Raw genomic sequence first — 13,828 nt, forward strand, 5'->3', positions numbered from 1 at the left:
ATACATTTTCCTAAGTATAGGCTATATAAAAATCGCATAATATATATGTTGACAAAAAAGTTCTATGGTAATTAGTTAATAATGAGATGATCTAACTCTACTACTTTTCAATTACTTTTCAATTACTTTTCGATAACTTTAAGTGATTTTGAGGCGTTACTGCAGTTGAAAGTTGAATGTTTCTAGCTTCCTTTTGCGAATAACTTTTCTTACACAAATTACAAATACAATTCTTGATTATATAAGTCATATACATATACAAGATACTTTTATCTACCATCTACACACGGATATAATCTCTAACCATTGGAAAAGTTCTTATAATACTATAACTATATATATCATACGTAGAAAAATATTTAAATCAAAAGAAATTGCCAAAACTAAAACTTAAATTAAAGACATCTCAACCATTTATAAAACAAATGATGGCGCATCAAGCCGACTGCCGACCCACTATATAAATACAACGATTCAAAATAGTTAAATAAACATAAGTACATAACAAACAAAGACACATTTAAATATTTGTGGCTGTAAGCAAATTAGAGATACTATAATAGTTACACGATACAAAAGATAATTAAAAAATGAAGATTAACATAAAAAGCGAAAAAGACATATGTACATTACATTATGGGTATTAATATAGTAATTACGGCAAAAATGCGTTACAACGTCGTGGTTTCGTTGGTGCATGACAAAAATTTCAAAGTAGGTTAGTTAGAATGGTGGAGAGACTATTTTATTTCCAATTTTCCTCTTTTGAAAAAAGAACAAATTCACATTTAATTTTCTTATTTCAAAAGTCAAATTTGGTTGAGTTCTTCTTTCCCCGTAACCGTAAGTTTTATGCTTTTTCAACGCATCGTAAGGTTAAAGTTGTTGAAACGCATATTTAGCTTTGAGTATGTAGTTTTATTTTTCCTTCTTCTCGTTAATGATATTCATATTAATATAGAGTTGGTTTGATATTGTTGAGCTAAGATTTTGATATTCATGGTTCTTATTCTGAGCGATTGCTTTTTTGATATATAGTAAAGCCTATCTAAACTGGTGATTCTTTTTTCATTTCAACTTTCACAAATCGCAATTTAGGGAAACTTATCCTACAAAAACTCTTTTATTTTCGTTTCTATAATAGAAATTTAAAAGATAAGATTCCTTCTTTTTCGTTCGTGTTTTTTTTGGTAAGTTGGTGAAACTTTCAAGAAGGACTTCTTTTCTGCTATAATTTCAAGAACCACAAATTTATGTTTCGTACAAGATTTTACCTAGATATTCGTCTACTGCTGTTTTAGTTAGCTTATATTCTACTAATTTCACATAAATAAAAGTGAATTATTCTAGTTATTTTGTATTGTGTTTCTTCTAAATTCGCTTGCGACTAACTCCGGTGAAGGATTAAAATAGATTGTGCTTCTAGAAAATTTATTAACGATATATAATTATAAAAGTGAAGAAGAAAAAGGACAAAGATTAGTCATGTAGATATCATTATTGAGGATTCACAAGACTTGCTTATGTCCCTTTTGCCCTTTACACATTTGTTTCTGTCTACTCTTGTAGATTCTCCACATAAATGATAACATGTGTTCTCTTGTTTCTGACATATTCTCTATTTCATTTAACATTTTTTGTTGTTGTTTCTCTGTTAATTAAGCTAATTAATAATTTGAGCGTCGGTTTCAAAAAACAACTTTTTTCTACGCATGTAAATATTGTAAACATGAATAATCAGGTTTTACAAACTTGCTAAACCTATACAAATGAAAACTTGAAAATTTGATGGAGTATGTATAGATATAATCTTCATTTTTGGTATTAAATTCAGGTTAATACTATATGCAATAAAACAAAACTACAAAAATGAAAAGTGAGTGGATCCGCAATAAAAAAAAACTAATTATTTACATACAAAAGTTATTTTGTCTCTTTGATCTCCAAAGAATCAAATTTAATCTGAAAAAAGATTTTTCTATAATCTGAAAAAGATCTAGACTTTTTCTTCTTCTAAACAGATATAAAGTATCTGGTAATGCCTAATCACAACAGTATGTTTCATAGTAGGCCTTTGGCCGGCCCGTGAGTCCAAGAAGAGGGTGTCTCCATTTGGACGATTTCTTTGTTGCGGTCCATAATTCATAAGCCGTATATTAGCATAGTTCATACTTACCCATAATTGGAATGGTATAAGTGCGGACTATTTTAGTTCCAAAAACATTTAGAAAATGTTGTGTACGAATAACTTTATTGGTTAACGCAATTCTGTATCCATATATAAGAGTTAATGTATAAAATATGGCAAATCGAAATTGTTAATGAATTCAAATATTGAACTCATGGCCAACAACCTTGGAACATTTAGTACAATTACAACCAGTGTTCAAGTTCCAAGGACTCAAATTTCAACCTTCAATTAAGTAAACTATGTAAGAACTCAGAAAATAAATGTAATTTTATGGAGTATTTGGAATTAAAAGCATCAAATGGATAATGATAAAAATGAGTTCTCTTTATGGTATGAAGTTCACGTGAAAGAGTACTAATCTCGAATGTATCTTAGTTCAGTAAACTGGTGAATCCGACAATAGTTTTGTAGCATAATATAATGACGAACGTAACATTTGTATGATAATGTTGCAAAAAATAGTTTTTCTCTTCTTCTTCTTTTTTTCAAATACCATTCAAACCTGCGAAATATAGACTTGGCCAAAAATATTATAGTACTACTTTTGTTTTCGTTGTATCGTTTTCATTGAATTTTCTTTTTCAACTCGTTTAATTACTGAATATTACTGTAATTACCGATCAAATTCATATATATTTCCAAAAAGATTAAATTAATTTTTTATTTTTATGAGAAAACCAAAACCTTTTTTAGAAGGATCAAAATGGGACATTGACGGCTGATGGTTGACATCTGGCAGGTAGATTTGTTTTTGTTTTTCTTTTTCTTTTTAGTTTCATTTTAAGGATAAACATTATCTTGTGTTGGAGACTCGAGATCTGATTGGTCGAAAGAAACCCACGTGGTCACCATGTTGTCATTTTAGGTCCCACCTAAACTCTTCGATAGCTTTAAGCCTTTAACAGTAGTGAATCTAGTGATACTAAACTTTACTAATTAGGATTTAGGAAGAACCTGAAGCGAATTCACTTAAAGCACTAGATTCAAAACTATGAAGCATAGAATAGTAATTTAATATCTGTAAGTGATAAACTTTCACATGCACTATAATAATAATAAATGATCATATTTTGGTAAAACTATGATCGAGATCCCTCAGAACTTAAATATTATAAATCCTTCTTTTGGAATCAAACTAGTGTTTCTTAGTTTATATGTAAGGCCACATTTTTTATCGAAAAAAAAAGTGAAATATATCTGAAATCTGATATGTACTTTAGAGATTTATACATTTTCACATGTATTGATCGTTTTTATATATTTGGCCAACCTATGATCGAAAGCTCAAAAACTGAATACATAAAAAAAAAAATATACATGAATCAAGAAACTTGATTTCTTGATTCTATCATTTTTTAACCTAATTTTATTTCATCGTACTTTTTTTTTTTTTTGACAATTCCCTTACTCTTAAATCTTAACTCATGTATCCTTAGAAGTTTTGCATTTTTTGGTCCGAAAAGCTTCTCCACTGGATCAGTTACCATTGGCCAAGTAAGTTTAGTATCCTCACCAACATCGAAAATCGAGATATTATTGATGCGTATTTCTTTTGAAAAGTCTCCTTTCAACAAAATTTAAGTTGTAAGGCTGAACATTATAGGTTGAAATAAAGAAATTGCTCAGGTGTACGAAATTTAAGCCGAGGACAAAGGAGCGTGCGAAAGCATCTCCTAATTGGTATCCTCAGGAACTGTTTCTGCTACTCTCACGTGTATGACTCTCACAAATTTGCATATTCCACCATATAATATACAATATATTATATATATATATATACTTACATAGTTTGATAGTTCAAACCAAATAGTTACAATATAGACGACTTGATATTAGTTGGAATTCGATGGCCATTATCATATTAATTGAAACTTTAAAACCAAACGTAAATCCATTTCTAGTTTGGTTTACTTGGAATCGACGGTACTAAAAAAAATTTGGTCTACAGATGTTGTAAGTCTCATATTGAAAACGGTAAGTCAAATAACCAAGTTATATTTTTATTAAGCATATATTGTCTGCGTAATGAGACTTAATTAGGTCATTTAGTTCATGTATAATACTGTACATAAAGTCAAGTAATTACTAGTACAGGGTAAATTAATTAAGTTCTAATTAACGAGTTTTGCTCATTCTCTTATATGCAAAAGTTCGCCTATATGGAAACTTGCAATAGATCTTAATATATTGGTAGAATGGAAATGTCCTCAACTCCTAATTTATGTGTGACACGTGTTAATAAAATCAATTTTGTATTTTGTTCTATTATAGAAAACTATCATCAGTTTTTAATATTCTCTAAAATCCATCTACCGTTTTCAAAGCTTTTTTCCCGTTATATATTTTACATAATTTTTTTGGGTAAAATGGAGATATCAAATAAAGGAAGTTTATTTGTAGTAGTATACATTTCTTCGGTTTCAGTTTTGATTCAGAAAGTTTATTTTTTCTATGTAAATACTTTATAATACTGTTCCTTCTGTCTCATGTGTTCTATGAACTATGTGTATACTGTATACATATTTTAGGTTATTAACTTGGTACGATTACTAATTAGCCCTCAAGCTGTATCGACCAACACAACGACTCAAATAGATAAAAACGAAATCCTTAATTTATTCCTCGAATACATTGTTGACTCTTACTTCCTTCTTATTTTTTTCTTTTCCTTTTCTCTCTCTCTATTCTCTTTCTCCTGATTCGTTCTTCTTCATCTTTCTTTGGCCTTGCGAAGATCTAGAAAAACCCTAGAACGCACCAAGATCTAAAGGAAGATCAAAATAGGGTTTAAATTAATGGGGAGAGGGAAGATTGTGATCCAGAAGATCGATGATTCCACGAGTAGACAAGTCACTTTCTCCAAAAGAAGAAAGGGTCTCATCAAGAAAGCTAAAGAACTTGCTATTCTCTGCGACGCCGAGGTCTGTCTCATCATTTTCTCCAACACTGACAAGCTCTATGACTTTGCCAGCTCCAGGTTTCTCTCTTCCTTTATTCAATTCTTAGATCTTTTAACATCTACATACCTATAGATCTACATCTATCTATGTATTTGTATATCTATAATAAATGGAACTATATATAGGTATGTACGTACTTATATAATATCATGTGTGGGTTCACTACAAGAATATAGGCTATTTCTCTAAGAGGGTTTGGATTAATTCAATGATTTGTGTTTGGTAGCGTGCATTTAGTCATTTGTAGTAGTATACATTTTTCTGCATCTTGTGGCGATAACGCTCTCTATATTTCTGTGTATATATACAAGGTGATAAATGTATGAGCTAAGGAAACTTAATTTTCAAAGGAAACTTAGTTTGAAAGGAGCTTAGGATGCCAAAGCAAAAGAAAACTAATTAAAGACGATGACTAGTGTAAAGATGAAAACACACACTAATTTGAAGTAGGCTCATGGCAGTGTGTGGACATGTGTGTCATTGGTTGTAAATTGTGTATGTGGCTGACAGTGTGTCTTTGCCAAATTTAGAAACATTTGAGTAGAGAAGATAGTAATTAAAGCTAAAAACAAGTATAACGTTGGAAAACTGAAAGAGTGATAAATGGGAGTGTATAAGATATCACTACAATCAATTGTGCATTTTTAAGGATATATCATACATTTGGAGATGATATATGTAAACTGATAAAAAAATTACCCATCTACTTGTATATAAGCATATAAATCTCAATATTTTGTATATATGAAACTACCCAAGAACGATAAGATGACTATGTATTTTAAACCATAAATGACTGCACAATTTATTATGACAAAATTTTGAAGTATTACATGAGAATTTTTTTTTTTCGTTTCAGATTTTCCAAATGTGAAGTATTCATATTTACTTTTGAAGATCAAATTTATCATGTGTAAAAGAATCTTATATATGTATAAATCATCGTGAATCCATTTCCTGACCTATATATATATATATATCATATTTTTCTTATGTGATAAAAATATAAAGCCTTCTTAATAATTTTAAAGATTGTGAAAAAAAATCAAGGAAGTGATGGATTTTGTTTTTCTTTTCATTAGAAAATAATTTTATTTTGCCACAAGGAAGCAAACATTATGAAATGCTTATAAGTTGAAATTCTTAAAATGAACAGTGTGAAATCTACTATTGAACGATTCAATACGGCTAAGATGGAGGAGCAAGAACTAATGAACCCTGCATCAGAAGTTAAGGTACGTATAACAGAAATCACGCAGCACATAAGAGGGGAAGGCAATTATTAGTTAATATCTTAATCATGTGTTTGTATTACTATGCTTGAGTTTGAGAGTTGATCGAGTTAGATTGTGTTGCGTGTTGTAGTTTTGGCAGAGAGAGGCTGAAACTCTAAGGCAAGAATTGCACTCATTGCAAGAAAATTATCGGTATGTATTTGTTCATAAACTACAAAACTATGAGTAATCATGTGTTTCTAACTCCAAAGTAAGAAGTACTGATCTTAATTGTATCCTTTTTGCTAAGAGTTGATCTTTTCTCACATGATTTCTAACTAAAACTTTTCTCTTTCTAATTATTTTTGTTTAAAACTGTTCAGCCAAAATTTGTGCATTTAACATAATAAGGTAACAAAATGGATGTTATGCGCCTAATATGTTTAAAACAATGTATATATACTTCATCGAGTCGATTAGAGAAAGCGGATTAATCCTAAAAAATTTGCACAATTGAGACTAACTTTAACTTTGCACTACCAGATTTAATAACCCCACACTCTATCATTTTTCTTTAAAAAAATTATTTCAAGAATGATAGATTTGGAACCAATTAGTTCATACCTAGTTTCAATGGTGTAATCTCATGAAGATTCATCCGTTCTCTTTAATCTACTCGATGAGATTAATTTTCTTTGAATTAAATTTTGTTATTTTTTGCTTTCAAGTATTTTCCGTTTAATCTACATTCTAGTACTATACTCCGGACCTCTAGCATTTTATTTCTAAAATTTTCTATGTAAACTTTTTCCTCCGGATTGTACAACCAATCACTTATGTGTTTAAGGGTAAGAAAAATATGTATATGTTGAAAACTCGACCATGATTGTTCTGTCGGACTGGTTCATTTCTGAAATTAGTCGAGCGGATTAAATTGGTTGTAGTTGGCCATGTCCGTTCTACATATATTAACTGCAGTAATGTTTTGTGATAAATCAGGCAACTAACGGGAGTGGAATTAAATGGTTTGAGCGTTAAGGAGTTACAAAACATAGAGAGTCAACTTGAAATGAGTTTACGTGGAATTCGTATGAAAAGGGTAATATATGAATGCTCTAGGCCTCTAGCTGGTTCGCATGATGCTTAAAAATTGATAATAGAGCATTGAAGTTTAAGCTAATTATTCTTTTCGAACCTTGCAGGAACAAATTTTGACCAATGAAATTAAAGAGCTAACCAGAAAGGTAAACTATATGATATAACACATGATTATTAAAAATCAGACTCGGATGTTGTTGTTTGTGTTTACATTGTAAACACACATAATTTGCAGATGTAAAATGCAAACGATATTTTTAGTTTCTTCTTCGGTTTGTGTTTGCATTTGCAATTTACAAAAAAATCTGTTCTTTGAGAAAAGATACTAAAGATGTTGTGTTTAAGTTTGAAACGCATTATTAATCAATGTTATCATTTCTAGTTTTCAGGTTCTTATAAGTGTTTTATCTTTTGCAGAGGAATCTTGTTCATCATGAAAACCTCGAATTGTCGAGAAAAGTACAAAGGATTCATCAAGAAAATGTCGAACTATACAAGAAGGTAAAATAGAAACACAAACTTCATTACTTCAAGTTGCAGCTAACAAATCCTTTAAATCAAATTAATCTCCTAGTTGAAACTAGACAAATCTCAATAATTAATTATTGAGATCGTACGTAGTTACAAAAGTGTGTTGTGGTAATGGTCTTGCATACAGGCTTATGGAACGTCGAACACAAATGGATTGGGACATCATGAGCTAGTAGATGCAGTTTATGAATCCCATGCACAGGTTAGGCTGCAGCTAAGCCAGCCTGAGCAGTCCCATTATAAGACATCTTCAAACAGCTAAGATCATATAAGAGATATATAACAAATTGTTCGTTCTTGATTATCTCAAAACCCTTTCAAATATATATACGTGCATATTATATATGAAGACTCGTTTGACTATGTCAATATATATGTTTTCATGCAGGAGTAAGTGTGAGTGTAATCATGTCGGAGAGCAAACCAAAGGTTTGATTTGTACGATATATACTTATATATGGTCTCAAGTGAAAGCAATGGAACAGCTTCTCGATTATATTCTTTTTAGCTTTCACATTTGGTTTTAAGTACATAATTAAGACATACATGAACTACATATATAATATATATTTTAACTAAAAAAATTGAGTGTGATATAGGTTGGTTTAGTATATAAGCTATACTTTACCTAAAGTAAAATCAGAGCTCACTTTTGTGTGTGTGTGTTTGTTTTTGTTAGTCATTGAGATTTTTAATAAAGGGAGATTCATTTGAGATGATTGCTTCTATAGTTTAGAGAAAATTTGCAAAACAAAAAGAGTATACTATATATTGTCGTTTCAGGTAAAACGATGCAAAAAGTCAGCCTAGAAATTAACGAAGTTACATGACCATGACCAACATATGAAAACTGCATTGTTTAACATATCTCTGAAAAGATTATGTTTTTGGTCGTATTAAAATAACAAAAACGAAGTAAAAAAAATCTCAGATGTGAAATCAAACTAAGAGGAGCTAGGAGAAGAAAAATAAACCCTAATTTCCTTGGGATGTAAATTTTCACCGGTCGTACAATATAGGATTTTATGTGATTCAAAATTTTAGTCCAAAAGTAGAGGGTTATAAGTTTCTCGGTTTGAATAAATTAATTTAGTGATTTTGATTTAGCGCTTAAATTTGATTGTAAACACAGTTCACTCTATTATATACTATTGTCCAATATTTTGCATACTGTAATCCACTTTTAACCTACAAAAATATTGATATAATTAGTCCGGTTTACTGCTAATTGAACAACCATTCAAAATTTGATTTGTTGTATAGACAATGAGTTATGCCTCATCAGAAATAATCACAACTTAAAATTATTCTAGTATGATGAAATATGTGTTCTGTTTTGTAAATATTATAGATACAACCTATAAATAGTTATACAAGTTACAACCAATGAGCATACCGAATAATTCACTTGACTTTAAAACAAACGTATCTTGAATTCAAAGATTAAAGATTGGTTGTAATAGTATATATGCACGAAGAACCAAGAATTGCTCAATTTTTAATTGATAGTGACATTTGAATAGAACGAAAAAGATTGAACACTAACTAAGCAATCTACCAAAATATTAAACCAAACCACATAATATCAAATATCTTAAATTATAAAATAGCCCCTATATTTCCTCTTTATCTCATAAAACACCCGTTTCTTCTTCTAATCTTAACTTCTTCTTCATCAATCACACATCATCTAAAAGAAAAACAACCTACGATAAAATTCAGAAACTTTTTCTCTGAGACACCAAAAAAGGAAGGTGACCCTCCTTCTCTAATCGATTGCTTAATCATTTCTGCCGTTGGATTGAATCGAAAAAGGGCGAATTATTTAAAAAGCTTCAGAATTTGAAATCGAAATCTGTGAGTACTGTTGTGTTTGTGGAAGAGAGAGTTTTGGGGTTTAATAATGGCGAAAGCTGGAGGGATCACGAACGCAGTAAACGTAGGAATCGCTGTTCAAGCAGATTGGGAGAATCGAGAATTTATCTCACATATCTCTCTTAATGTTCGTCGTCTCTTCGAATTCCTTGTTCAATTTGGTAAACCTCACTCTCTCACTTATTTCTCTGTGTTGGGTTTTGAATTCAATTGACTAATTTTGGAGTTTTCTCGATTTCGTATTTGCTAAATTTAGAAACTTTGTTTTAGAGTTTTTGTCAAAGTAAGGTTTTTGATGATTGGGAGATTTGATTTTGGTGGTTGGTTAGTGAAAAATTTCACCTTTTTAATTGTTGAGATGATCAGATTTCATTTGCATTTGTATGGTCTTAGATCCATGTGCTAAGAGAGATCTTTGTAATGATCTCTTTGATCTTCTCAGCTTCAATTCTAGCTGGTTTTAGACAATGTTGTGTGTGATGAAACTTTCTTTTATGAGCTAATTTGATTATCGAAGTCATTGATGTCTGTGAGTTTGTAATTTCTCTGTGTGTTTCAGAATCAACCACAAAGAGCAAGTTGGCTTCTTTGAATGAGAAGTTGGATCTGTTGGAACGTCGCTTGGAAATGCTGGAGGTGCAAGTAAGTACCGCGACAGCAAATCCTTCTCTGTTTGCGACGTGAAACACCGTAGACGATATCGAAATCGAAACCGAGCCTGATCCTTTGGCTTTAACAGAAGAAGTCTGTTGTTGAATGTGTACCATTGAATGATTCTTTCTTTCTTCACATAGCTGTGGTAGTAAGTAAACTAGTAGCTTAAAATATGAATCTATTCATAAATATGTGTATCTTTTTTCTGTCCATTAAGATCTCTTTTGAATGACAAGTCATTTCGTTGAACTCTTGAAGTTTTTGCTTTCTTCTGCTGTTGATTTATAAACTTTGCAGAGGTACCCTTTTCATCTTCTATGCATCGGATTTGTATATTCGTCTTTTCTCTTAAAGTGGAACACATGTAAAACGCTCTTGTTGCCCATTTTTTCTTTTTCATCAATGGAGGAAGAAAAAACCGAAAAAGCTCACATCTCTTTTCCTCCATTAGATTCTGTCTGCATTTGTGACTCACATTGTTTTTTTGAGTTCCACTCGGATTCATCGAGACCGACCTAATCGTCTCCACCCGTACGTACTATGAGATCACCCCACGGATGCCTACGATATCCAGGGGTCGCGGACCAACCATAGAACCAAGCCATTGTTGAAAATATTCTGTTTTACGTACCTAAACCACAAAGTTCTGTAGACTATGGATGATTGACCATTTTTAAAAAAATATTCTGAACTCAGTTTTTGTTTTGTCTGAATTGAGATTTGCTGTGTTGACCAAGCTTCCAAGCTTGAAGCTGCAAACAAGAGTGAGAACTGAGAAGTAAACAATGGTACTCTTATTGTCTGTTTTTCTTCCAAGAAGTTAGTTCAGAAGGAAGTAATTCTTCATTGCAACTTAAAACAGCTTTAGACATGAGTTTCCCAAGCCAAGCATGATAGAGTAGTCCCCTTGATCCGAGCCCTGAAAATACCCAGAAGTTGCAAAACTGACCAGCACCTATGAGCTGATTAACACATCCCAAGAGCGGCAGTGATCCATGGCTTGTGACAGGTGGCATTGCTCTCAAGCCCGCCCTTGCTCCCGCAAATTCCCACTTTTCTATGTCTGGATAAACTGCACTTGCTTTCGGAAGAAGCTCGTTGAGAGCTCTTGAAGCTTCCTCTGCTGGGACATCCGATGAATAATTTCTTGATTGCCATTCCCATGTGGATCCCATGTGCAGATTACGGGGTCCCTGAACCGCGAGCCACGCATCTGACAAGATCGAAGGTCCATCGTCCGGGTAACTTCCTCTGCATTACATAATTTAATAAAGAAAAGCTTTTGAACAGGAAAAAAAAACCACAAAGATAAGTAGCTGAGCTCAACATAGTAATGTGCGAGTATGCGACTACATCAACACATACTTTCTTTTTTTGGAAGGTCTCACACTAAAAAAAAACAGAGAAGAATTGTACAATTGAAAGAGGATGTAAAGTTGACATCAGAGTTGAAAAAGAATACTAGGAATGGATAACTATAGGCGCAAGGTCTCGCAATACCTGGCACTCTCGTGTAACTGCATATGAGTAATGACACCTCGGCATGTCCTTAAAGGGAGCTTTCCAGTAAGCCCTGGAAGAAAGTCTACCTTGGATCCAAGACATATTACTACTGCATCATATCCTCCTACATATAACAACACAAAAGCTGTTCATACTAAATTTCTGACCATGCGGATGAGAACCTCAGAGAAAAAGCATGGATACTATACTCTTGGATTGTTAACGGCTATCTAAATTGTGTTTACGGTCTCTAGATTTAAGTTTATCACATCAGTTTTCATGCCTGTGAAACTTGATCCAAAAGGACTAGTTGTGGTTGGAGGATGTTTCTATAAAGCTTACGCAAGTTCCAGAATTAAACAAAAATATAAGAATATAGTTCAAAATCATTCACCTTCAAGTTCAAGCACATCAGTTATAGACTTGTTCACCAAAGTTATGTTTTTCCTTCCCAGTGATGTTTTTGCTGAGCTCTGGCATGCTAGAAAGAGTGCCTAGAGAAGGGAGAAAAACTCGGTAAAGAAAAACGCAAAAGCTTGGTGCTAACATATTTGTGTTGTCTTAACCTGGAGATATCGGTGCGGATTAACATTCATAGCTCCTGGAAAATAGAAGGCGCAGTTCAAAGGCAGGTATAGATTGGGGACGAGATTTTGTGCACCATCTTTGTCAATAGTCTCTACTACACAACTAGCAAGACAGTTTCGAGCATTCTAATCGCATAAGTAATAAACAGTAAAACTACGGGTTTAGTTAATATTTCAAAGGTATCTAAGTCGAGTTCAAACTTACATCACTCATTAAATCTAAAGTCTTGGCATTTGTTGCTGGTCTCAAGATTCCCCTAAAGCAAGAAGAACTTGGTCAAACTAAAGTATCATTGAATGAACATTTCAAGTTATTAGTGTTATTGAGATTGGTACCTTCTTCGAACCATAAAATTTCCGAAACTCTCGCTAAAGTCTCTGTTCTCCGTAGATTGGTAACTAGAAGAAGCAGCTGTTTCAGCCACATTTAAGAGCTCTAAACATTCTCTCCAACACTCAGCACCATGCCAAAGTAGCTTTCCTACATAAAGTAAGAATCTTTATGAAACAATACAATAATCACCAAAGGGGACAATTTCTTCTACCTTTAGGAGAATAAGGATGGAGGAGTCCTCCAGAAACACCAGAAGCACCACCTCCTATGCCAACTTCATCATATACGTCAACACTTAATCTCAGCTCTTTTGGACTCTCCTGCAAAAACAACACATATTTTAAATTCAGAAGCAATTATCTCACAACAACACAAGAACAAAATCAAATTTAGAGATTTAACCTTAAGCAGGTGCCAGGCAACAGAGATTCCAGCAAAACCTGCACCAAGGATGGCGTACCTGGAGGAACAAGAAGAAACTCTAAAAATCACAGTGAGAAAGATAGAGAGAAACAAATGAAGAGAGCTAACCTAAGAGGAGGACGGTTGGGAAGAGAGAGAGACGCCGAAGAACAAGGGTGAAGAACAGCAGTGATCATGTCTACACGCCAATGCCTTTGGATTCCGGCAAATGCTTGTTTTGCCTGCGACGAGTTCGTTATATCGGATAACTCAGTTACCTACCACTACTGTAAAGGAACCTCTGATTCATCTAGAGGGTCTTCTTCTCAGGGACAAATATTGGTTTAGATCGGTACAAGAAAAATTCTACATGATTCTAAACCCGGTTGAGTACATTGGATTCGATAATCCGATGCGTATACTACACGTTAAAAAGTACATTGAATTTTGGTTTAGGCCTTTTCTCCAATTAGTTTATT

The 13,828-nt window shown here is 32.6% G+C and overlaps 3 protein-coding genes and 1 long non-coding RNA gene across 7 annotated transcripts; 3 read left to right on the forward strand and 1 right to left on the reverse strand.

Moving 5' to 3' along the window:
- Window positions 1–1,362: 1,362 nt before the first annotated feature.
- Window positions 1,363–1,609, forward strand: AT2G07840. The gene has a single exon (NR_140234.1). It is a non-coding gene; the product is annotated as an other RNA (long non-coding RNA).
- A 3,212-nt stretch (window positions 1,610–4,821) lies between these two features.
- On the forward strand, window positions 4,822–8,778 carry AGL17 (AGAMOUS-like 17). 2 transcript variants are annotated; one of them, NM_127828.3, is made up of 8 exons: window positions 4,822–5,168; window positions 6,308–6,386; window positions 6,517–6,578; window positions 7,365–7,464; window positions 7,568–7,609; window positions 7,881–7,964; window positions 8,122–8,283; window positions 8,383–8,778. In NM_127828.3, the coding sequence occupies exons 1-7, from the start codon at window positions 4,987–4,989 to the stop codon at window positions 8,254–8,256; spliced, it is 684 nt and encodes a 227-aa protein (NP_179848.1). In that variant the 5' UTR covers window positions 4,822–4,986; the 3' UTR covers window positions 8,257–8,283; window positions 8,383–8,778. The 2 variants fall into 2 exon arrangements, with proteins under 2 accessions (NP_179848.1, NP_001324454.1); NM_001335805.1 differs by having other exon boundaries at window positions 8,122–8,778.
- Window positions 8,779–9,611: 833 nt separating this feature from the next.
- Window positions 9,612–10,950, forward strand: BRK1 (BRICK1). The gene is made up of 2 exons (NM_127829.3): window positions 9,612–10,030; window positions 10,429–10,950. Exons 1-2 carry the CDS (start codon window positions 9,898–9,900, stop codon window positions 10,551–10,553), a joined length of 258 nt encoding a protein of 85 aa, NP_179849.2. The 5' UTR covers window positions 9,612–9,897; the 3' UTR covers window positions 10,554–10,950.
- A 169-nt stretch (window positions 10,951–11,119) lies between these two features.
- On the reverse strand, window positions 11,120–13,687 carry AT2G22650 (FAD-dependent oxidoreductase family protein). 3 transcript variants are annotated; one of them, NM_179696.4, is made up of 9 exons: window positions 13,479–13,687; window positions 13,350–13,407; window positions 13,159–13,267; window positions 12,950–13,094; window positions 12,819–12,870; window positions 12,593–12,739; window positions 12,421–12,520; window positions 12,024–12,150; window positions 11,201–11,774 (listed from the first exon to the last, which is right to left on the reverse strand). In NM_179696.4, the coding sequence occupies exons 1-9, from the start codon at window positions 13,544–13,546 to the stop codon at window positions 11,318–11,320; spliced, it is 1,263 nt and encodes a 420-aa protein (NP_850027.2). In that variant the 5' UTR covers window positions 13,547–13,687; the 3' UTR covers window positions 11,201–11,317. The 3 variants fall into 3 exon arrangements, with proteins under 3 accessions (NP_001324227.1, NP_001324228.1, NP_850027.2); NM_001335806.1 differs by having other exon boundaries at window positions 11,120–11,774; window positions 13,350–13,585; NM_001335807.1 differs by having other exon boundaries at window positions 11,189–11,774; window positions 12,950–13,267; window positions 13,479–13,595.
- Between the last annotated feature and the right edge of the window lie 141 nt (window positions 13,688–13,828).

The sequence above is a fragment of the Arabidopsis thaliana genome, chromosome 2 (genome assembly GCF_000001735.4).
Source record: "Arabidopsis thaliana chromosome 2, partial sequence".
Lineage (NCBI taxonomy): Eukaryota > Viridiplantae > Streptophyta > Magnoliopsida > Brassicales > Brassicaceae > Arabidopsis > Arabidopsis thaliana.